This window comes from Hylobates moloch, unplaced genomic scaffold (genome assembly GCF_009828535.3).
Source record: "Hylobates moloch isolate HMO894 unplaced genomic scaffold, HMol_V3 SCAFFOLD_14, whole genome shotgun sequence".
Classification (NCBI taxonomy): Eukaryota; Metazoa; Chordata; class Mammalia; order Primates; family Hylobatidae; genus Hylobates; species Hylobates moloch.
This window is the reverse complement of record NW_026652289.1, coordinates 70,714,193-70,738,806: the sequence shown is the minus strand read 5'-3', so window position 1 is coordinate 70,738,806 and position 24,614 is coordinate 70,714,193. Positions and strand designations below refer to the sequence as shown.

At 42.1% G+C, this 24,614-nt stretch overlaps 1 protein-coding gene across 6 annotated transcripts in view; it reads right to left on the bottom strand.

Moving 5' to 3' along the window:
- TP53BP1 (tumor protein p53 binding protein 1) overlaps positions 1-24,614 on the bottom strand; it is a 112,727-nt gene that overhangs the window by 85,648 nt on the left and 2,465 nt on the right. For 3 of the 6 annotated variants that reach the window (XR_009209811.1, XR_009209812.1, XM_032175244.2), the window contains exons 1-4: positions 9,302-9,420; positions 8,547-8,731; positions 8,268-8,355; positions 7,935-8,019 (exon numbers count right to left, since the gene is read on the bottom strand). Coding sequence is in view for 4 of the 6 variants with exons in the window: in XM_032175244.2 (XP_032031135.1) it covers positions 7,935-8,019; positions 8,268-8,355; positions 8,547-8,731; positions 9,302-9,308 (365 nt within the window). In the remaining 2 variants the exon portion in view is untranslated. Of the gene's footprint in view, positions 1-7,934; positions 8,020-8,267; positions 8,356-8,546; positions 8,732-9,301; positions 9,423-9,756; positions 9,929-24,614 lie in introns of those variants that run through there. The other 3 variants (XM_058427874.1, XM_032175242.2, XM_032175243.2) reach the window with 3 other exon arrangements.

The following is a 24,614-nucleotide window of genomic DNA, read 5'->3' as shown; positions in this document are numbered from 1 at the left end:
ACAAAATAGAACATTATATAACTGGAAGGACCAGATAAATGACCCTGGGAAACAGAGGGAAAGAAAGTTCAAGAGCAAATATTGCAAAAGGTAGAAAAGAAGCAATGAAGGACGACAGCACAAAACAACACACTTTGAGCTCTTCTTAGTTTCTTTTGGTGTTTTTACCTCATATCCCTGATCTCTAAATGATGGTAGGCTCCGTGAGACCTTGGACCTGTTTTCTAGCTACATTCACCCACTTAATGACCTCATCCAGACTCATGGTTTAGAATACTATCTATCTGCTTATGAGTCTGCAATTTAAATCTCTGGCCTAGACTTTTCCCTCTGAGCTCCAGGCCTCCTTGTCCAATTACCTCTTCAACACATCCAACTGGTTGTTGAAAAGATAGCACAATGTTTCATATGTTTAAAACTGAACTTCCCCTCCTGCAGTCTTCTCTGTCTTAACTGTCATTCTATTACTCCAGTTGCTGAAATCAAAAACTTGGAATCTGCCAGGCACGGTGGCATACACCTGTAGTCCCAGATACTTGAAGCAAAACAAACCTGGAATAATTATTACTTCCTTCTTGTCTCTCACACTCCACATCTGATCTATCTTTGAATCCCCTTTTCAAATACTCAGAATCTCACCATTCTTCATCTGCTTCAATGACAGTCCAGCCACTATCACATTTTGCTAAATTATGTCAACAGCTTCCTGGTTGGTCTTCCTGCCTCTAGCCTTGTCCTGCTTTCAGTCTATTCTCAATCAAGCAGCCAGAGTGACTCTGCTAAAAATCTAAATCAGATCATGTCATTCCCCTGCTCAAAACCCTTAAATGTCTTCCTATCTCATTAAAAATAAGAGCCAAATTCCTCACAATGCCTTACATAATCTGGTTCCCTTCTGACTTCTCTGACCTCTTCTCTCACTTCTCTTAGTCACTCCACTACAGCCACACTAACCTCCTTGCTATTTCTGAAATATTCCAGGGACACTCATGCCTCAGGGTCTTTGCACTTGCCATTCTCCATGCATGGCTTGCACTTATCCCAGATAACAGCAAATACACTAACTTTTTTTTTTTTTTTTAAGATATGGTCTCACTGTCACCCAAGCTAGAGTGCAGTGAAACAATCATGGCTCACTGCAGTCTCAACCTCCCAGGCTCAAGCGATCCTCCCACCTCAGCCTCCCATGTAGCTGGGATCACAGGCGCACACTACCATGCCTGGCTTACTGTGTATTTTTTGTAGAGACAGGGTCTCACTATGTTGTCCAGGCTGCTCTCAAACTCCTGGGCTCAAGAGATCCTCCTGCCTTGGCCTCACTTAGATTTTTAATCAAATGTCCTATCAATGAAGCACTCCCTAGACACCCTATATAAACTTGTAACTTCTTTGTTGCTTCCTCTCCCCTTCCCTGCTATATTTATCTCTTCAGCCCTTATCAGCATCTAACGTACTACATATTTTACTTATCATATATTGCTATACCCTACACAAGAATGTAAGCTACATTAAGGTCTAGGATTTTTATTTCTTCTGATCACTTTGTAACCCCAAAATCCAAGAACATCTTGCACACAGAAAATACTCAATAGAAGGTACTTTGGCCGGGCGCAGTGGCGCATGCCTGTAACCCCAGCACTTTGGGAGGCCGAGGCAGGCGGATCACGAGGTTAGGAGATCGAGACCATCCTGGCTAACATGGTGAAACCCCATCTCCACTAAAAATACAAAAAATTAGCCGGGCTTGGTGGTGGGTGCCTGTAGTCCCAGCTACTCGGGAGGCTGAGGCAGGAGAATGGCGTGAACCCAGGAGGCGGAGCTTGCAGTGAGCTGAGATCGTGCCACTGCACTCCAGCCTGGGCAACTGAGCGAGACTCTGTCTCAAAAAAAAAAAAAAAAAGTACTTTGGGAGGCTGAGATGGTCAGATCACTTGAGGTCAGGAGTTCAAGACCAGCCTGGCCAACATGGTGAAACCCCATCTCTACTAAAAATACAAAAATTAGCCAGGCATGGTGGCACTTGCCTGTAATCCCAGCTACTCAGGAGACTGAGGGACAAGGATCGCTTGAACCCAGGAGGTGGAGGTTGCAGTGAGCCAAGAAGGTGCCACTGCACTCCAGCCTGGGCAACAAAGCAAGACTCCGTCTCAAAAAGTAAAAAAGAAAATACTCAATAAACATTTGTAGAATGATTAGACGAATCAGAAAAAGCATGAAATAATTCAGATTACAGACAAAAAACAGTACTGAAAAACTTTTCTCCACTGTCTAAAGTTGATGGAAAGAGAAAACAAAGGTTTAAATATATTATTTAGAGGTGTAAACGGAGCCAGAAGAATTAAAATAATTATCATCAAAAATTGAGAGGGTGAAAACAAACAAAAAAAATTGGGAAGGCCGCTGCGGTGGCTCACGCCTGTAATCCCAGCGCTTTGGGAGGCTGAGGGGGGTGGATCACCTGAGGTCGGGAGTTCAAGACCAGCCTGACGAACATGGAGAAACCCCATCTCTACTAAAAATACAAAATTAGCTGGGCATGGTGGCGCATGCCTGTAATCCCAGCTACTTGGGAGGCTGAGGCAGGAGAATCGCTTGAACCCGGGAGGCGGAGGTTGCCGTGAGCCAAGATCATGCCATTGTACTCCTGCCTGGGCAACAAGAGAGAAACTCGGTCTCAAAACAAAATAAACAAACAAACAAAAATTGGGAGGGTGTTGCTGAGTTATCCCATCTTTCATTATCAGAACTCAATTGTATTACTTTACATATAAAACACATTTATAGTTTTACAATAGTATTAGAGGTAGGAAGATAACCTCCCAAAGAAGTAAAACCATTAACAGTTAAAGAGAGTTGCCTTTGTGAAAAGGGAGGAAGGGTGAGGAAGGACTCTCTGCTTTTCATTATAAGCCCTTTTTACTATATTTATTTATTTATTTTTGAGGCAGGGTCTCACTCTGCCACCCAGGCTAGAGTGCAGTGGTGCAATCACAGCTCACTGCAACCTCTGCTTCCTAGGCTTAAGCGATCCTCCCACCTCAGCCTCCTGAGTAGCTGGAACCACAGATGTGTGCCACCATGCCCAGCTAATTTTTTTGTATTTTTGGTAAAGACAGGGTTTCACCATAATGCCCAGGCTGGTCTCAAACTCCTGAGCGCAAGTGATCCACCTGCCTTGGCCTCCCAAAGTGCTGAAATTACAGGCCTGAGCCACTGCACCTGGCCTATAAGCCCTTTTTAAACTAAATGAGTTATATTATTCTGTTAAGAATATTTAACAGCTCTCACCAAAATTAAAAATTGCTCCGTGAAAAACCCTATGAAGAGAAAGAAAGGATAGAGTGGGAGAAAATATTTGCAAAACATATATTCTACAAAAGACTAGTATCTAGAATATATAAAGAACTCTCAAAACACAATAGTAAAAAGACAATCCAATTAGAAAATGGGCAAAAGATATGAACAGACATTTCCCTGAAGAAAATGACAGGCAGCAAGTAAGCACATGAAAAGATCTTCACCATCATTAGCCATTAGGGAAATGCAAATTGAAACAACAATGAGGTATCACTACAGACTTGTAATGGCTAAAATAAAAAATAATGAAAACACCAAATGCCAGTGAGGACGAAAAAAAATTAGATCACTCATACATTGCTGGTGGGACTATAAAACAGTACGGCCACTCTAGAAAAGTTTGGCAGTTTCTTAAAAAAACAAACATGCAACTACCATGACCCAGCAATTGCAAATCTGGGCATTTATCCTAGAGAAATGAAGACTTATGTTCACAGAAAAACCTGTACATATGGCTGGGCGCAGTGACTCACGCCTATAATCCCAGCACTTCAGGAGGCTGAGGCAGGCAGATCACCTGAGGTCAGGAGTTCAAGACCAGTCTGGTCAACATGGTGAAATCCCGCCTCTACTAAAAATATAAAAATTACCCAGGCGTGATGGTGCACGGCTGTAGTCCCAGCTACTTGGGATGCTGAGGCTGAAGAATCACTTAAACCCTGGAGTGCAGGTTGCAGTGAGCTGAGATTGCATTCCAGCCTGGGTGACAGGGCAAGACTCCATCTCGAAAAGAAAAACCTGTTCATAAATGTTTATAACAGCTTCTTCATAGTAGTCAAAAACAAGAAAAAAAAACGCAGATGTCCTTCAACAGATGAATGGTTAAACAAACTGTGGTACATCCACAGCATGGAAGACTACTCAGCAATAAAAATGAACTATTGATACATGCAAAAACATGGATGGAGCTCCAGAAGTTATGCTGACTGAAAACGCCAATCCCAAGGATGGGCATGGTGGCTCATGCCTGTAACCCCTGCATTCTGGGAGGATGAGACAGGAGGATCGCTTGAGCCCAGGCATTGGAGACCAGCCTGGGCAATACAGCAGAACCCCATCTCTACAAAAAGTTAAAAAATTAGTTGGGTGTGGTGGCATGTGCCTGTCGTCTCAGCTACTTGCGAGGCTGAGATGGGAGGATTGCTTGAGCCCAGGAGGTGGAGGCTGCACTAACCATAACCTTGCCACTGCACTCCAGCCTGAGCAAGAGAGGCCCTGTCTCAAAAAAAAAAAAGCCAATCACTAAAGGTTACAGACTGTATGATCCCATTTTATATATTTTGAAATGACATTTTACACATGAAGAATGGATTAATGGCTGCCAGGGGTTTGGGTGCAAAAGACAGAGGTAGGTGTGGCTATAAAAGGGCAACAATAAGCATCCTTGTGGTGTTAGAACTGTATCTTGACTGTTGTGGTGCAGACACAAACCTACGCAGGTGATAAAACTATGTAAAACTTAATACACACATGCACACACACACACACATAAAAAGAAGTAAAACAGGAAATGTGAATAAATTTGGTGGATTTGGCCAGGCAAGGTGGCTCACACCTGTAATCCCAGCACTTTGGGAGACTGAGACAAGTGGATCACTTAAGGTCAAGAGTTTAAGACCAGCCTGGCCAACATGGGGAAACCCCATCTCTACTAAAAATACAAACATTAGCCGGCACTGGTGGTGGGCACCTGTAATCCCAGCTACTCAGGAGGCTGAGGCAAGAGAATCACTTGAACCCGGGAGGCAGAGGTTGCAGTGAGCCAAGATCACACCACCGCACTCCAGCCTAGGGAACAAGAGTGGGACCCCGTCTCAAAAAAAAAAAAAAAAAAAGTGTTTTGAAGAGATTTCATTGTTTTGGAATCAACTCCAAATTATTTCCAGCTTCATGGCCTATGCACACACAGTTCATTCTGTCTGGACAGCTCCCCCTTGCATACTGCACATAGAAATGTGCAGCCCTTCAACTATGCCCTCCCAAGCCCTTCAACTATGCCTAACAAATTCATATTTATTGTTTAGATTATATTCCACCAAGAGGTGTTCCCTTATCCTTCAGATTACGTTATATATATTTTTTCTCCTCTTTGCAATGATCACAGTTGTAATGGAATAGCTATTGATGTAATGACTCATTTAACATCTGTCTCTCCTATTAAATTATAAGCTCCACAATGGCAAAAGCCCCTTTAAAGCACATGCCACAGTGCCTGCACATTTATTTAACGTGAAAAGAAGTAGCATGAAACTTCTCAAATAGCAATGCTTCATTCACAATGAGGGACGTGCATACTTCCTGTCCCCACTGGCTCAAACCAGGATGCTGAGCCACAAAAACATAGATAAGCCTGGCACGTGTTCCTAAAGAGGTACCATAAACTTAAATGCCCACAGAAATCAAAGCAAGATAACATAGATGAGTGAAGCAGCTGGGTGTAAGAACAAAAGCACAAGCACTATGATAAATGACAAAAGAACACCTGGCCTCAGTGTCCAACTACAATAGTGAATTGTAGTGACTATGGCAAATCACAGCACTAATGCTCCATCTAAGCAGAGGTTGACTGCTACTCATAACTCCAGCCAACTGTTGCCAATAGAAACAAGAAATGGCAGAAGCTGGAAATCTAAGTTTTATGAGAAATTTCCCCATTCTAAAATTCTGTCAATTAATTCAAATATATTAACATTTTACCACCTATGTAGGCCAAATAAAACACTTCTGCAGGCCACAATGAGCCCATCAGTTTGCAGGTTGTTCTAAAGCATTTATTTTTCTTGATTTGTGAGAAAAAAACAATTACGTATAAACAAACACAGAGTGTAAAATAAAACACACCTCCAAAAAAGCTTTTCTTTTTCAGACAGGGTCTCACTCTATCAACCAGGCTGGAGTGCAGTGGCACAATCATGGCTCACTGCAGCCTCAATCTTCCAGGCTCAAGTGATCCTTCTATCTCAGCCTCCTGAATAGCTGGAGCTACAGGCACGGACCACCATGCCCTGCTATTTTTTTTTTTTTTTTTTTTTTTATTTTGACTGTCGCTCAGGCTGGAGGGCAGTGGCATGATCTTGGTTCACTGCAACCTCTGCTTCCCAGGTTCAAGTGATTCTCCTGCATCAGCCTCCTGAGTGGCTGCTATTACAGGTACCCGCCACCACACCTGGCTAATTTTTGTATTTTTAATAGATACCGGGTTTCACCATGTTGTCCAGACTGGTATCAAACTCCTGACCTCAGGTATCTGCCCAACTCAGCCTCCCGAAGTGCTGGGATTACAGGTGTGAGCTACCACACCCAGTCCTTTTTTTTTTTTTTGTAGAGACAGGGTCTTACTAGGTTGCCCAGGCTGATCTCAAACTCCTGGGCTCAAGTGATCTTCTTGCCTGAGCCTCCTAAAGTGCTGGGATTACAGGCATGAGCCACTGCGCCCAGCCAAAAACCATTTCTTTTTAAGAAAAAACAATAGTCTTTAACCATCTCAAGCTAACATTCTGCTCTCTAACCACCTCCCCTTTCTACCACCCCAAAACTCCTGAAGTTCTCTACATTCTCCTTGGACCTTAGAAGTATTGGGGCAGAAGACTGAGAAGCACTGACTAGTTAGAAAGAAAGAGGAGGCATTAGAGTCATTAGGACCAGGTTCAAAGCCAGCTCTGTCACTTACTAGCAATGTACTCTAAAGCAAGTTATCTAATTTCTTTGTCCATCAATTTTCCCCTCTATACAATAGAAGTAATGTAATGTCTTCACTGTACAGCTGCTTTAAGAATAGGATTAAATAACATTATGCTATATGCCAAACGTCCAATACAGGACCTAACACAGAGGATGAATTCAAAAAATGGATATTATAAACATATGCATAAGACATGGTAAAAATTGAATCTTGTTTAGGGTATGAATTAAACATTCTAGATCTAAAACTGGTGGGGTACTTTGGTTGATAGGTGGAAAACATGCCTAATAGTTCTGATAATACTCCTAAATTTTTTTTTTTCTGAGACGGAGTCTCGCTTTGTCACTTAGGCTAGAGTACAGTGGTACAATCTCAGCTCACTGCAACCTCCACCTCCCAGGTTCAAGCAATTCTCCTGCCTCAGCCTCCCGAATAGCTGGGATTACAGGCACACACCACCAGGCCCAGCTAATTTTTGTGTTTTTAGTAGAGATGGGGTTTCACCATGTTGGCCAGGCTGGTCTCAAACTCCTGACCTCAAGTGATCCATCCACCTTGGCCTCTCAAAGTGCTGGGATTACAGGCATGAGCCACCATGCCTGGCCCCTAAATACTTTTTAATAATTTTTTTTCTACTAGGAGGAATGCTTATTTTGTTTCACATGCACAAGACAGATCATGATTTGAATAATGTAGGTATAAAAATTATTACCTTCACAAAAACAGTTTCCAGCTATCAGTACTATTACAATATTATCTAATACAACCCTCAAGTCCCATGTCCTAATCCACAAGAAAGAGATTAATCCTTTTATCCTTGGGATGAGGCAACAGGTACAGATAAAAGAACAAATCCAATAATACATTTAAATAAACCCCTTCAAACACTGTATACCTGCTTGTCCTGTTTGGCTGAGGTAACTGCTCAATGACCTGACTGATGGAACCACATGTGTCCAAGTTAGAAGAATCCACAGGGTCTGAAAAAAATAACTGGATATTAGCACAAAAGACATTTACCACCAAACTTTAATACAAAATCAGGAATACAGACAGTACCAATCTAATCAGTGACACTAGCACATCAGCTTTTGAGTGACTACTATGCAGATACCACAGTAGGCTTCCTTACATACATTCGACACAACCACATAAAGTTTAAATCCACCCACCTCCAACAAGAGCACCCAAAAAATGCAAAGGGGACCGATAGCTTTAAACACCGCACCTGCAACCTTGTTTTCTTTCAAATTGAACCCACTATTACTGTCTCCTCGTTCTTCTCCAGCTGTTTGTTCAGGATTGGACACAACATCCTAGAAAATACACGTGCAAAATATCCCCATTATATGTGAAATAGTTCAAAATGAAACCTACTATTTGTGAACAATTTTTCCAATCAACTTTACTGAGAAGATAATGATCTTCTAAATACTTATGTTTACTGGTTGTTTTCGGTTTAAAAAACAAAATCTGCTCAATCCTTTTCAAACAAGGTATCACTCACCAACACAGGATTTTCTTTGTGCGTCTGGAGATTAGGAAGGTGTCGAGTTAGCATACTGAAGTGAGAACCAGAATCATCTTCTAGAACCTGGCTTTCAGGCTGAGAATCTTCAATTATCAGGCAAGGAGTATCTTGCTGAGAGAAATCTGAATCCAACTGACTTCCAGTAGGGTCCATCTGCTCCCCTGGAATGGAATAACAAAAGATCAGTTCCGTGTAACCTACTAGCCTTGCTCACGCAGTCTAAACCTAAATAATGGGGCGGAAGTACAAGAGCTGGGAAACGGGACCAGTTCAGGACTCCTCCAATTAGAATATTATATTTATAATTGCTGCAAGCACTTTCCTATCATGCCTACCAAGTCCCCATTCCTCGTTATTTACAATAAGCCTGCCTATCCCTCCCTCTCTCTTTTTCATCACCTTCTCGTAGACACCCTTTCCCCTCCTTCCTAACCTCTTCTCTCCCCGCCCCTTTTTCCATCCCCCCCTACGTCCTTCTGGCGCCTCTACCGCCCCCCAAAAGAATGTTTTCTAAAATCTGTTCGCCAGAGGCCCCACAGCCTTTCAGCTTTCCTCACGACCACCAAGCCTTCTCAGCTACCGTTTCCCCACCCCCTCCTTAGGGCCCTCCAACCCCTTCCCCGTCACCGCCGCCATGCTTGCCACCCCGCCCCCTCCGGTCAGCCATCCCTTCAGACCCGAAATCCAGGCCTTCAGAGCCCACTGCACTCCCATTTCTCTCCAAACAGTACCAGGCATCCCGGCGGGAGGTCCCTCGCGCCCGAGCTAGAAGTCTCTGCACGCTCCCCAAGTCCCTCCAGATCGATCCCTAGGTCGCCGCTGTCGCCACCGCCGCCACCGGCCGCGAACTCCCCCTTTCCCGTCGCGTCACACAATATCGGATCGTCCATTCGCTGCCGCCGCCCGCCACTCAAGAAATTCCGTGGATAATAGGTAGCTGCGGCAGAGTGCCCCGCCCCACGTAAGAAAAAGGAACACGGCGGCGCGTTTCCATGGCAGCATGGACGTTGCAGGCCCTCCCCTTTAGTAGAGCCGGAGAATGACGGTATCCTTGAACCGAAGGGACCTTGAGAGGGCGTGAAATACCTTCCCGTGCTTCCAGGACGATTGCATTTACCACTACTCAGTCATTTCAGAACCTCTACCTGCTTTTTCTTGTTCATGCCCCTTAATCCCCGTCCCTCACCCTCTTTCCTGGAAAAGGAGAGTGTTTCCCAGCTTTCTCATAACAGGGCAAAGAAGAAGCGGCATGAGGATGGCTAGTACTTCAGAGCTGGTGAACCGAAGAGAAGAAACTCTTTCTTCTTTGACACAGGGTTAACCTGTGTCAATCAGGATCCCTTTTGTGGGCCTCTACCCTGAATCCAAGGGCCTGACATTACATCTCTGCCAGGGCGTTTTTAGTATTTGTTTGTTTTTACATTGTATAAGGGCTCCAGTAAGCCATATTTCTTCCCATTGCCCTTTTCAGCCTAGGACGTATTTCAAGCTTCACACTTGTTTATCGTTGCCTTATCTTTTATGGGATTGCCTACAAAGACTACAGCCCCAGACATATTTTGCACCTCCAATTGAGAGAATTGAGCACTGTCATTCTCAAACTCCATGGTAAAGACAACAGCTGCTACCCCTTCTAACTAGATGACCTCAAAGATACCTCCAAACCCAGAAATTCTATTATCCTAATTATGGTGCCAGGGTCTTAAAGAGGGTGTGGCAGTTGTGACGAGTCTTAATGAACTAAGCCCCACGAGGCATATGTGTTTGTTTTGTTTGTTGTTGTTGTTGAGGGGTGGGGGTATGTTATTTAAGTGGCAGTTGGATCCAGGATAGAATTCTAGCCAGAGCAGCTGTCAATAGGGAAAGCACCTAGCACAGTGCCAAACATATACATAATAGGCATTCAATAGGAGGCAGTTTTCTCTTTCTACCCCAGGTTCAGATTTATTTCGGCACAGCCCAACCATGATTCTCCATTTCTGTAAATGCCCAATTCAGCACTTGATACAGGCAAAGCTGAAGTGGAGCTTCCTACCAATCTTCTCACTGCTGCTATAAATTACAGTGATCATATTTTCCAAACCAAAATCAAGGCATGTTGTCTGAATACATGTTACTTATGGGAACAAAAGGACTGACTCCTTGAAACTGTCCTGAAAAATCTAGAATCGATTACTGCTATAACTGGAATATAATTATGGTCCCCAGAATGTTTTATTAGTGGAGCTAAAATGAAATGGACCACACAGAGACGCATCTCACTTCTTAATCTTAAAATCATTTATAATTGACTCTTTTCATACTCCACTCCTAAAGCTGCAGAACACCAGTGACTAAACAAATCTAATACTTAAAGACCAGGTTAGATCAATACTAACTACACTAGGCGACAAAGTGAGTTCATCTGCTCTATTTGAGAGGGCACAACCAACCAGGTCCTGTTATGAGTAAATCATGACCTTGAGTCCCATAAAAATCCCCCAAAAGTCACCATTTTTTTGCTTTTCTTCTCCAGCCTGCTTCTGCTTCCTCCCCAAGTGAGACACAAATAAACAGATATGTTTGATTACTTGACAAGTGTGTTCGTCAAAACATAAAATGGCTGGGCACAGTGGCTTATACCTGTAATCCCAGCACTTTGGGAGGCAGAGGCAGGTGGATTACTTGAGTGCAGGAATTTGAGACCAGCCTGGGCAACATGGCAAAACCCCATCTCTACAAAATATACGAAAAAAAATTAGCTGGGTGTGGTGGCATGTGCCTGTAGTCCCAGCTACTCAGGAGGCTGAGGTGAGAGCATCTCCTGAACTAGGAGGCAGAGGTTGCAATGAGCCAAGATTGCAACACTGCACTCCAGCCTGGGCAAGAGAGTGAGACCCTGTCTGAAACAAACAACAATAAAAACCTAAAAACCACCAGGTGCAGTGGCTCACACCTGCAATCCCAGCACTTTGGGAGGACGAGGCAGGCGGATCATGAGGTCAGGAGATCCAGACCATCCTGGCTAACATGGTGAAACCCCGCCTCTACCAAAAATACAAAAAATCAGCTAGTGTCCAGTATAGGGGTGAGCGGAGGCATGGAACCGGGGGACCATTGCAGTCACCTGGGATAGATAACCCAGTCTCGAAAAAAAAAAAAGCCTAAAAACCTCAACCTGACTAAAGATAGATAAATAAATGAGGGAGCCATTTGCATTACTAAACAAGAGTCTTAAAAAAAACTGTTAAGAAAAACTATTAATTCCTTGTTAGGCAGTGTGGCAATTAAATTAATCATTAAATTATCCAGAAAAACAGAAACTACAGGCAGAATGGTTGCAGCTAGATGAGCCAAAGGCCTTTATTTACTCCTAGACTGCAAAGGACCAACAGCACATCTACCGGTCTACAGGTAACATCTTTTCCTAAACCACCTTAGACAGAGAAATCTAACTTACCTCTAAAGCCCTCCCAGAGAAGAAGACTCATCAGATCTTAGGTTAACTTGCTTTAAAGTTTAACAAACCTCATTTTCAGAAATTTTTCTTCTAATCCTAATCTTCTAATCTTCTAACCTAAATCCTTTATTATAGAATTTAAAGCCATTTCCTCTCATGTTGTCTTTAACTGCTATCTTTAAAACCTAGATAGATGTCATTAAGTTGGGATCATCTCATTTGGTCCTATAATTATATAATTTCAAACCATCAAACAACAAATCTAAATGCTATATGACTTAGTTTGTGAGTATTTTTCTGAAGCCTCCTCAAAGACTTCTCTAAGCAAAAGAACCCTAGCCAGCTTATTCTTCCCTCACAGGTATTCCACCAACCTTTAAAGTTGCTTCACGATCTTATGGAAACTCATAGTTTTGGAGCTCAGTGGCAGAGTACTCTACTGAGGAGACTTGACAAGTGCCAAATTTAATGATAGGAAAACAATCATATATTCCTTTTTTTTTTTTTTTTTGAGATGGAGTTTCGCTCTTTTTGCCCAGGCTGGAGTGCAATGGTGCGATCTCCGCTCACGGCAACCCCCGCCTCCTGGGTTCAAGTGATTCTCCTGCCTCAGCCTCCTGAGTAGCTGGGATTACAGGCATGTGCCACACACCTGGCTAATTTTGTATTTTTAGTAGAGACAGGGTTTCTCCATGTTGGTCAAGCAGGTCTCGAACTCCCGGCCTCAGGTGATCCACCCACCTCAGCCTCCCAAAGTGCTGGGATTACAGGCATGAGCCACCGCACCGGGCCTCTCCCCTCTTTGTATAGAAGTAATCAAATCTTCACATCCAAGTATCATCTCCTGTCCACTCTACTTCTCTACATTTGCAGTCTGGCTTCAACCTCCATAAATCTAATGCCTAGCACAATGCCAGACACAAAGTAGTTACTCTAAACATGTTAGTGACTGATTCTAAAATTTTCTTGTCAAATTACCTCATTATCAGCCAGGCACGGTAGCTCAAGTAATCCCAGTACTTTGGGAGGCCAAGGCAGGCTGATTGCTTGAGATCAGGAGTTCAAGACTAGCCTGGCCAGCATGGTGAAACCCCATCTCTATTAAAAGTACAATGGTGGTGCACACCTGTATTCCCAGCTACTCAGGAGGCTGAAGTGGAAGAATCACTTGAACCTGGGAGGCAGAGGTTGCAGTGAGCCGAGATCGTGCCACTGCACTCCAGCCTGGGCTACAGAGTGAGACTCTGTCTCAAAAAACAACAACAAACTACCTCATTATCTTTGACGTCTGTAGTGTCTCATGCTGTTGCCATTCCCTCCTCAAAATTCTCATCCTGTGACTTGATAAATCCTGGCTCTCCTCTACCATCTCAGCTTTCTTTCCAATTCCTAACTTCCTGGAAGCCAGTACTGTAGAATAAAAATCGAGAGTGTTATGAACATGCTCAACACAGATGAACCTTGAAAACATTATGCTAAGTGAAATAAGCCAGACACAAAAGAACAAATACTGTGTGATTCCACTTATATGAGGTACCTAGAGTAGGCAAATTCAGAAAGAGAGAAAGTAGAATGGTGGCTGCCAGGAGCTAGAAGGAGGGAGGAAAGGGAATTTATTGTTTAATGATTTACAGAGCTTCAGTTTGGGAAGATGAAAAAGTTCTGGAGATGGATGGTGGTGATGGTTGCACAACAATGTAAATGTACTTAATGCCACTGAATCATACACTTAAAAATGGTTATAATGGTACATTTATGTTATGTGTATTTTACTACAGTAACAAAAGTTTTTCAATGAGACTAAACTTTAAAGATGCGTACTTAGATCATAAAAAATTTTAATAACAGGATTGCAATAAAAGAATGTATGGTTAATTTTATAGGGAACAGTGGGGTTGTAATTCATTAAGAGGCATGTGAGGTGCTTGGAAATATTCTATTTTTTATTACCAGAGGTATTACACAGGTATATTATTTATAATTCATAAATTTGTACATTTATATTTTATTTTTTTCACTTTATGTGTGCTATGTTTCACAATAAAGATGATTCAAAATAAATATCATTAATGCTAAAACTCATAATATGGTGAAAGAGGGTATATACATGATCTCAAAGTATCTCCCTAAAATGTACTGAATTATTACAAAGAGAAAAGTAGTAAATTTGCAGTGAAGAAACCTGGTATTCACCAACTCAACCGAGTGACCTCAGTTAATATACCAGTAAGGGAACAAAAAGCCATCTGTGTCACTTGATATGATGCACTGAGGATATATCACACTTTAATTGTATCCTTGCTAAAAATGTATAACATGAATCTGATCATGAGAAAAAATCAGATAAACCCATATTAACGGGTGCTTTACAGATAAACAGCCCATATTCTCCAAAGAGAAAGAGAGAGAGAAAGAAGTGCTGCCAAGGTCAAGAATGACAATGAATGAAAGTCTCAAGAAATGTTCTAGATTTGAGAAGACTACAAAGACAAAACCATTAAATGTAACAGATGATCCAGAACTGAATCCTGGACAAGAACTTGGTTTCCCTTCTGCTATAAATAATTCTAATAGGAGCACTGTTGATATCTAAATAAGGTCTGTAGATTAGTAATGAATCAATGTGATTTTCCTGATCTTGATAATTATACTCTGGTTATTAAATAAAAAATAAAGAAAGAGAATGGTACCAAATTATCCAAGATTGGAGCTGGGCAGTTTGGTACTAAGCAAAACTAAAGAAAAGTTAACCTGCACCTAACATAGGAACAGCATGAGGACAAGAGAAGGAATATACTTAGAGACTATGGAAACTGCCAGAAATCAGACCCAGGATGGTAGAAGGTGAGAAAAGTTCATTTTGCAAATTGAAAAAAAAAACAAAAAAAAAAAAAAACAGTTACTCCTAAACTCTTATGTTTCAATGGGAAGAAGGGAGTTTTTATGTTCTGGGGCTGAGAAATTTAAAAAGAATATAAGAGAAGACTTCAGTGGACAAGGACACCACTATGTCCTCGTGGCTGAGCTGTGAAAGAGTTACTCATATTCTGAGGTGGTGTGTGTACATAAAGTAATGTCTACGTACAAAGAAGGGAACAACAGACTCTGGGGCCTACTTAAGGGTGGTGACGGGGAGGAGGGTGAGAATCAAAAACTATCTATCAGTTACTATGCTTGTTACCTGGGTGGCAAATAATCTGTACACCAAACCTCGTGATAATGCAACTTACCTATTTAACAAACCTGCACATGTACCCCTGAACCTAAAATAAAATTTAAAAAATAATAATAAATAATAAAGTAAAAGTAACACAGCACGAACACAGTGCCTACTCTTGCATCCTACTTCCTGTGTCATTATTACCCTTTCCCATTCTACTCTGAGCATATCCCTTCTGTAGTGTCTTGAGTAGAGCTAGGTCTCAAAGGCTGATCTGGGCTGTACAGAGCTAGTGTGCTAACTAGTGGCAAGAATAACAGTAATGTATCTTGGCTCTACTCACATATAAGCACATCACACAGAGTCTCAAGAACCCAAAGTCAGAGCAAGTCAGAAAACCCGTAAAACTGACCAAAAATTTCTTCACAAACTCACGTTCATTTATTAATTTCAATTCACTTAAATGCAAGGTACCATTTTGGCTCCATGGTGGTGGTGGAGAGAGAGCAGTGTATAAGGATGAGTAATATCTAGTTTCTAGCTTCAAAGAATTTACAATCTAGGAAGGAGATAAGATGTAGAAATAATGATAGTACAAGATACAATAAAAGTTCTGTAGGAATTGTGAGACAGAAATCGAAAGAATTTTAGTCACGTGGCTATAATGAATACTTCTTGAGCACTTACTATGTTCTAAGTTCTATTTACTCTCACTCCTTTCTTGATTTTATCCAGTCACATTGCTACAAATACAATCTATATGCCAATGACTCCTATCTGTATCTTTGACCCACACCTCTCTCTCAAATTACAAATTTATATATCTAACTGCCTATTCAATATCTTCATTTTGATGTCCAATTGACATCTCAAATTCAACATGCTTAAAATTGAACTCATCTCTTCTACCAAGCCTACTCCACCTGCAGCCTTCCCCATCTCAGTTGATGGCAACTTCACCCTTCTGGTTGCTCATAACAAAAAGCTTGAAGATATTCTCTTTTTATTAACAGAAAAATTTTTAAAAGCTATGTACTTATATAATCCACCTTCAACAATTATCAACAAATGCTCAATCTTCTTTTGTTGAAATTTTTCTTTTTTTTCAAACAAATGCTCAATCTTATTTCATCTATATCACACACTTCCCCCAAACTGATTTCTAAACAAATCCCAGACATCATATAATTTTATCCAAAATACTTCTGTGTCTAAAATATAGAGAATATTTTAGGCCAGGCTTAGTGGCTCACACTTATAATCCCAGCACTTTGGGAGGCTGAGGTGGGTGGACCACCTGAGGTCAGGAGTTTAAGACCAGCCTGGCCAACATGGTGAAACCCCGTCTCTATTAAAAATACAAAAATTAGCTGGGCATGGTGGCGAGCACCTGTAGTCCCAGCTACTTGGGAGGCTGAGGCAGGAGAATCACTTGAACCTGGGAGGCGGAGGTTGCAGTGAGCTGAAATTGCGCCACTGCACTCCAGCCTGGGTGACAGAGTGAGACTCTGTCTCAAAGAAATAAAATAAAGAGAATATTTTAAACATAGGAACACCGTCAACACACCCAAAGAAAATGAACAGGCCAGGCATGGTGGCTGACATCCCAGAACTTTGGGAGGCCAACGCAGGAGGATCACTTGAGCTCAGGAGGTGAAGTCTGCAGTGAGCAGTGATCATGCCACTGCACACCAGCCTGGGTGACAGTGAGAGTCTGTCTAAAAAACATATATATATAAATTGCTGTATTTTAAAATCACTTAAAACAATACTACCAATTCAATAGTTAGGCTTGTTTCTTTCATTTTGTTTTTTATTTTTAGTGACTGATTTTTTTATTGAGGTAAAATTTAAATACAGTGAAATCTATAGCTCTTAATTGTGTAAATTTTTATTTTTAAGAGACAGGGTCTTGCTCTGTGGCCCAGGCTAGAGTGCAATGGCTTCATCATAGCTCACCACAGCCTTGAACTCCTGGGCTCAGCTCCTGGGCTCAAGCGATCTTCCCAGCTCAGTCTCCTCGGGGCTGGGACTACAGGTATGCACCACCACACCTGGCTAATTTTTCTTTCTTTTGTAGAGATGGGGTTTCACTATGTTGCTCAGGCGGGTCTTGAACTCCTGGGCTCAAGCAGTCCTCCCACCTCGACCTCCCAAAATGCTGAGAACACAGGCATGGGCCACCGTGCTTGGCCAGTAATTTGATGAGCTTTGACAAATGTATACAGCCATGAAACCTACATATCAATCAATATATAGAACATTGTCATCACTCTAGAGAGTTATTCATGGTCCCTTCCAGTCAATCCCCATTCCACAAGGCAGTCATATTGTAACTTCTATGACCATAGATTAATTTTACCTGTAATACTGTTTTATATAAATGGAATCACACAGTACATGGTCTTTTGTATCCAGCTTCTTTTGCTCAACATTTTGCATGTTGCTGCATGCATCAGTACTTCATTCTTTTTCATTGCTCATCAACATTCAATTGTATGCACTACAACTTGTTTTATTAATTCTCCTATTACTGCATATTTGGGTTTAGACTATTATAAATAAAGTTGCTATGAACATTTATAAACAATTCATTTTGTGAACATTTGTTTTCATTTATCTTGGGTAGATAACTAGAAGTGGAACTGCTGGGTCATAAGATGTGCGCTCCTTTCACTTTATAAGAAACTGCCAAAAACAGTTTTTGAAAATGACTATAGGCCACCTGCAGTGGCTCATGCCTGTAATCCCAACATTTTGGGAGGCTGAGGTGAGAGGCTCACTTGAGCCAGAAGTTCAAGACCAGCCTGGGCAATACAAGGAGGGCTTATCTCTACAAAAAAAAGTTTTAAAAATTAGTCAAGTGGCCGGGCGCAGTGGCTCACGCCTGTAATCCTAGCACTTTGGGAGGCCGAGGCTGGCGGATCATGAGGTCAGGAGATCGAGACCATCCTGGCTAACACGGTGAAACCCCGTTTCTACTAAAAGTACAAAAAAAATGAGCCAGGCGTGGTGGCGGGCGCCTGTAGTCCCAGCTATTCGGGAGGCTGAGGCAGGAGAATGGCCTGAACCCGGGAGGCAGAGCTTGCAGTGAGCCAAGATTGCGCCACTGTACTCCAGCCTGGGCTACAGAGCAAGACTCCATCTCAGGGGAAAAAAAAAAAAGATTAGTCAAGCATGGTGGCACCAGCCTGTAGTACCAGCTACTAGGGAGGCTGAGGTGGGAAGATCAATTGAGCCCAGGAGTTCAAGGTTACAGTGAGCTATGATCGCACCACTTGCATTCCAGCCTGGGCAACAGAGCAAGACTATGTCTCTAAAAAAAATTAAAAATAAATAAATAAAATGATTCTATAATTTTATACTTCCACTAACAACATATTAGTTTCGGGTGCTCCACATTCTCACTAACATTTGGTTTGTCAGTGTGAAGTGATATCTCATGTTTTGTTTTGTTTTTTCTTATTTTTTTTTTGAGACAGAGTCTCACTCTGTCACCCAAGGCTGAAGTGCAGTGGCACCATCTCGGCTCACTGCAAGCTCCGCCTCCCGGGTGCACACCATTCTCCTGCCTCAGCCTCCTGAGTAGATGGGACTACAGGTGCCTGCCACCACGACCTATTTTTTTTTTGTATTTTTTAGTAGAGATGGGGTTTCACCATGTTAGCCAGAATGGTCTCGATCTCCTGTCCTCGTGATCTGCCCACCTTGGCCTGCTAAAGTGTTGGGATTACCCGCGTGAGCCACCGTGCCCTGCCATTTGTTTTTTTTCTTGAGGCAGAGTCTCACTTTGTCACCTCAGCTGGAGTGTGATGGCACGATCTCAGCTCACTGCAACCTCTGTCTCCTGGGTTCAAGCGATTCTCTCAAGTAGCTGGGATTACAGGCGCACACCACCACCCCCAGCTAATTTTTGTATTTTTAGTAGAGACAGGGTTTTGCCATGTTGGCCAGGCTGGTCTTGAACTCCTGGCCTCAAGCGATCCACCCGCCTTGGCCTCCAAAAGTGCTGGGATTACATGCGTGAGCCACCTTGCCCGGCCTATCTTGTGTTTTTTAGTCAACTTTATATATCATTTATGTACAATTAAAATTGGGCCCATTTTAAGTGTAGAGTTTGATGAGTTCAATAAATGGGTGTGTGTGTGTGTGTGCGCGCATGTGCGGGTGTGTGTAGCTATGACCCCAATCAAACATAGAACACATCAATCACCCAAAAAGTTCCCTGTGCCCTTTGCAATCAATTCCCAGCCCTGGGCAATCATTTATTTGCTTTCTGTCACTGTAGATTAGTTTTGCCCATTCTAGAATTTCAGATAAACTTATTCATGCAGTATGTACTGTGTCAACCATGAAAATGTACCACTGGGCCGGGCACAGTGGCTCATACCTGTAATCCCAACACTTCAGGAGCCCGAGGCAGGTGGATTACCTGAGGTCAGGATTTCAAGACCAGCCTGGCCAACATGGCAAAACTCTGTTTCTACTAAAAATACAAAAAATTAGCCAGGCGTGGTGGCTGGCGCCTGTAATTCCAGCTACTCGGGAGGCTGAGGCAGGAGAATTGCTTGAACCCAGGAGGCGGAGGTTGCAGTAAGCAGAGATCACACCAATGCACTCCAGCCTGGGCAACAGAGCAAGACTCCATCTCAAAAAAAAAAGATTCTTCCTTTCCAATCCTCCTTCCTTCCCTCTCTCCTTCCACAGATGTCAGGCTTACATCTTAGTCTGAAGTCTCACCCTGCCTTCTCCTGATTCTTCTTTGCAGTGTTTTAAAATATAGTCAGCCTTCCCTATACGTGGATTCTGCATCTGTGGATTCAACCAACCATGAATTGAAAATATTCAGAAAAAAAGGGTGGTTGCATCTGTACTGAACATTCAGACTTTTTTTTCTTGTAATTATTTGCCAAACAATATACCTATTTACATAGCATTTACATTGTATTAGTTATTATAGGTAATCAAGAGACAATTTAATGCATACGGGAGGGCCAGGAATGGTGGCTAAAGCCTGTAATCCCATAGCTTTGGGAGACCAAGATGGGAGGATTGCTTGAGGCTAGGGGTTTGAGACCAGCCTGTGCAAAATAGCAAGACGGGGGTCTACATCTTCTAAAAATCAATCAATAAATTAAAACAAAAATTTTTTGAGACAGAGTCTTGCTCTGTTGCCCAAGCTGGAGTGCACTGGCACGATCACAGCTCACTGCAACCTCAAGTGATCCTTTTGCCTCAAGTGATCCTCCTGCTTTAGCCTCCCAAAGTGCTGGGATTATAAGTGTGACCCACCGTGCCTGACCATAAATATTATTGAATGAATGAATGAATTCCAGGCATTGTGCTAAGCATATTTAAAAGGCTGTTCCACTTAATTCTCAAAATAATCCCTATAAGGTGGGGTGCTATTATTTTAATTTTACAGACGAGGAAACTGAAGCACAGAGAAGATAAGCAAGTTGCCAAAGTTCACATAGTTGGTAAGTAAGAAAGTCAGTTTTGCAGAAGCAGTTGGGTTTGAGTTCGGTCATATCCCTTAAATCCTTTGTGGAATGAGATGACTCTTTATTCCACAAATAAGGTAAAGGTAAATAAATAAATCCTTAGATAAGAATTAAGGAAAACAGAGTATTAAAGGAAAAGTAAACAGCCTAAACAAAAACTACAAGAATGAGAAAAAGGCAAGTGGTTCAGACTGACTGAATAAAAAGGTTAATACAGGATATTTGCGGCCAGGCACGGTGTCTCACTCCTGTAATCCCAGTACTTTGGGAGGCCGAGGCGGAGAGATCACTGAGGTCAGGAGTTCAAGACCAGCCTGGCCAAATGGTGAAACCCTGTCTCTACCAAAAATACAAAAAATTAGCCGAGTATGTTGGTGCACACCTGCAATCCCAGCTACTCGGGAAGGTGAGGCAAAAGAATTGCTTGAACCTGGCAGGCGGAGGTTGCAGTGAGCCGAGATCGTGCCACTGCACTCCAATCTGGGTGACAGCGTGAGACTGCGTTTCAAAAAATAAATAAAATTTTAAAAATAAAAATAAAATAAAAACAGGATATTTGCAGGAGGTAATGTTGGAAAGGGAAGTTAGGGCATATTATGAAGGATCTTCAAGAAGGAACTGATGAGAAGAAAGAGACAATTTGTGATTTTGTGATATTGTAAAGGGAAAAATATTTCTTCAACCCAAGCATTCCTTGAAAGAAAATAACTCCATTCTATGAATACTTTGGGGAAAAAAAAGATGCAAAATATAATTCACACACAGGTATGGCCTGAAAACTAAGTTATATAGTTAGGTTTGAATCCCCTTTACCACCATCATCTCTACCACCACAAAGAAAATCCTTAGAGATCCCTGCAGTAAGAGGTAGCTTTGCTCAGATTAAAAGAAAAGATGGCATCAGCCAAACACTACCTTCCATCTCACAGGCTAAGGAATGGATAAGGGAAGATGGTGTTGATAAATTATTTTTTTCACTTTTGGGAATCACTTTCTTAAATAAAAGAATGTGGGAAGTGAGGGAAGAAAAAGGGGAAATTTCTTCATTGTCCTTTGCAATGCTCTGCAGGGGGAAGGTAAACCCAGTCTCATTGCTCTGCCCATTTACTTAATGTGAACAAATAATAATTAGAAAAATATTTATTGTGGGCCTCCTCTGTGGCCCAGACATAGTAATAAATGCAGACTTCTTCCCCATCTCAACCTTTTTAGATATTATTTCACTCAGTGCCTTTTTAAAGGTTATTTTACTCCACGCCTTTGCAGACAAACCAGCTGTTCAGGCTGAGGTGACCCTATGGCTGCTGGTATGCATTATGATCATAGCATTTCCCCCAAAAGCCAAGGATAAGCCTCTGACACAGCATTTCTGTAATCCAACACGCCTCGCTCTGTGTAAGAATGCTTTACAGGCAGAACTGAGTGCAGGGAGGGAATCTGAGCTGTATGCAGCTCCCTTTGGATATTTTGGTGGATAAAACCATGCAATCCAGCAGAGCAGGGCTGGAGTTCTGCCAAATGAGCTCAGACCCCCAGAAAAACTAATGACATTCATCAGGCTAGAAGAGAAGGCCCAGCATCTTTTCTTTATGAATTGCCAGAGCTGCCTTAAATCTTTTTTTTTTTTTTCCACAAACAAAGATGGTTTAATAGATTTCAGCATGTTTCCACTTGACAATGTTATATAAAAATAGAATCTTTATTAAAATAGCAAGGCATAACAATCACTGCTACTCAGGAAACACTGTGTTTATTCTTTTTAATAATCAAAATCAATGACTTTGGGCAAGACCTGTGAACTCTCAGAGCCTGTTTCTCTCCTGCCTCAGCCTCCCAAGTAGCTGGGACTGCGGGCGCCCGCCACCACACCTGGCTAATTTTTGTATTTTTAGTGGAGATGGGGTTTCTCCGTATTGGCCAGGATGTTCTCAATCTCCTGACCTCGTGATCTGCCCGCTTCGGCCTCCCAAAGTGCTGGGATTACAGGCGTGAGCCACCGCACCCGGCCAAGAATAAAATACTCTTAAGTTGATCTAATGAAGTGTTTCCTTACCATTGTGATTATTATTACTATTATTTGCTATATTTTAATATTGTTGTTTACCGAATATTCTCCTTTAAACAGACTCGCTTTTTAAAGTTTGTTTTTAAAAGGAGCTGCCTTAAATCTTATGGAGACTTTAAGCATTGAAAGAATTATGATGTTCTTCTCTCCTATGAACACCTAATTCAAGATGAGTGTAACTGACTGCAAGTAAAGCTCTGATTTTTCATGAAGACAACTTTAATACTTTATTTTAAATGCCAAATATGAAATTATTTCCAGAAAAACTTAGAGATGCCCTTCCCACTTTGTTAAGAGTGTGCTTAATTTACCTATTGGATAATTTATCACCATACATTATGAAGGCCTGGGGGTTGAGAATTCCCTAACTGGTTTAAATTTAGCCAATACTTTTCAAACCATTTGAGATTTATACTATCTTTTGCCTTGTGCCCACTCCAGTGCATAACCAAGGAAAGAGCCTATAATAGTGCCTTCCTCTTGCAGCTCTTCTAACCTCCTCTTTCAGTGGTGGATCCTTAGACACCTTCGACAATTCAAGGGTCCTTCATCACAAACAGTTCAAAAGAATTGGTGTGCCACTCTATCTGCCACTTTTGCTTGACAAGACTGTGGAAGAAGCTATAGAATTAGAGTGCTCCCAAAAGATCATACTTGGTCATTCCAGGGGGTCAATAGTTAAATGAAACAAAACAGGAGGCTCCATAGCCATCAAACACTACTACCTGTGTCTGACAATCATGCATATCACAGGTCCCTAATAATCCCCTTGAGGCAGGAGAATAGTGTCTGGAGACACGAAGCCTTCACTTCAGCCTCTGATTGGTGGGAGCCAACTCTTCATTTGCATAGGGTGTAACTTCACTTCAGCCTCTGATTGGTCACCGGCCAAGCCACCACTTCAGCCTCCAATAGGTCGCAGGCCAAGTCTTCATTTACATAGAATGTAATTAATAAGAAACCTCTAAAGGGTACTTAAACCCAAGAAGATTTGTGCAACTGGGGCTCTTGAGCCACTTACTCGAGCCCACTCCCACTCTGTGGAATGTACTTTCACTTCAATAAATCTATGCTTTCATCTTCCATTGGTTTGTTTGTGCATTTTGTCCAATTCTTTTTTTTTTTTTTTGAGACAGAGTCTCATTCTGTCACCCAGGCTGGAGTACAGTGGCATGATCTCCACTCACTGCAACCTCCAATTCCTGGGTTCAAGCAATTCTCCTGCCTCAGCCTCCTGAGGAGCTGGGATTACAGGTGCCCACCAACACGCCCAGATAATTTTTGTATTTTTAGTAGAGATAGGGTTTCACCATGTTGGCCAGGCTGGTCTCGAATTCCTGACCTCAGGTGATCCACCCACCTCAGCCTCCCAAAGTGTTGGGATTACAGGCGTGAGCCACTGCACCAGGCTAGTCCAGTTCTTCATTCAATATGCCAAGAACCTGGACAACTCGTAGTCAAGACCCTCCACTGGAAACACCCTTGGAAGGGCCTTTGAATTGCATCGTTTTACTACCAGGTTTCTGCCACAGCACACTTCCTAAATTCAAAATAGATTTTTAAATACTTTATAATTCATAATATATATTTAATTTTTTATTTAGCTTTCTATGTCTTATACATATGTATCAGAGCATTTTCTGTCTTTGCTTACAAAATTCTGGGACACAGATGCTAATGCTCCACTGTTTTTTTTCTTTTTTTCTGTCTGAGATAAGAGGCTTGCTCTGTTGCCCAGGCTAGAGTGCATTGGCAAGATCTCGGCTCACTGCCTCCTGGGCTCAATTGATCCTCCCATCTCAGCCTCCTGAGTAGCTGGGACTACAGGCACGCACCACCACACCCGGCTAATTTTTGTATTTTTTGTAAAGATGGG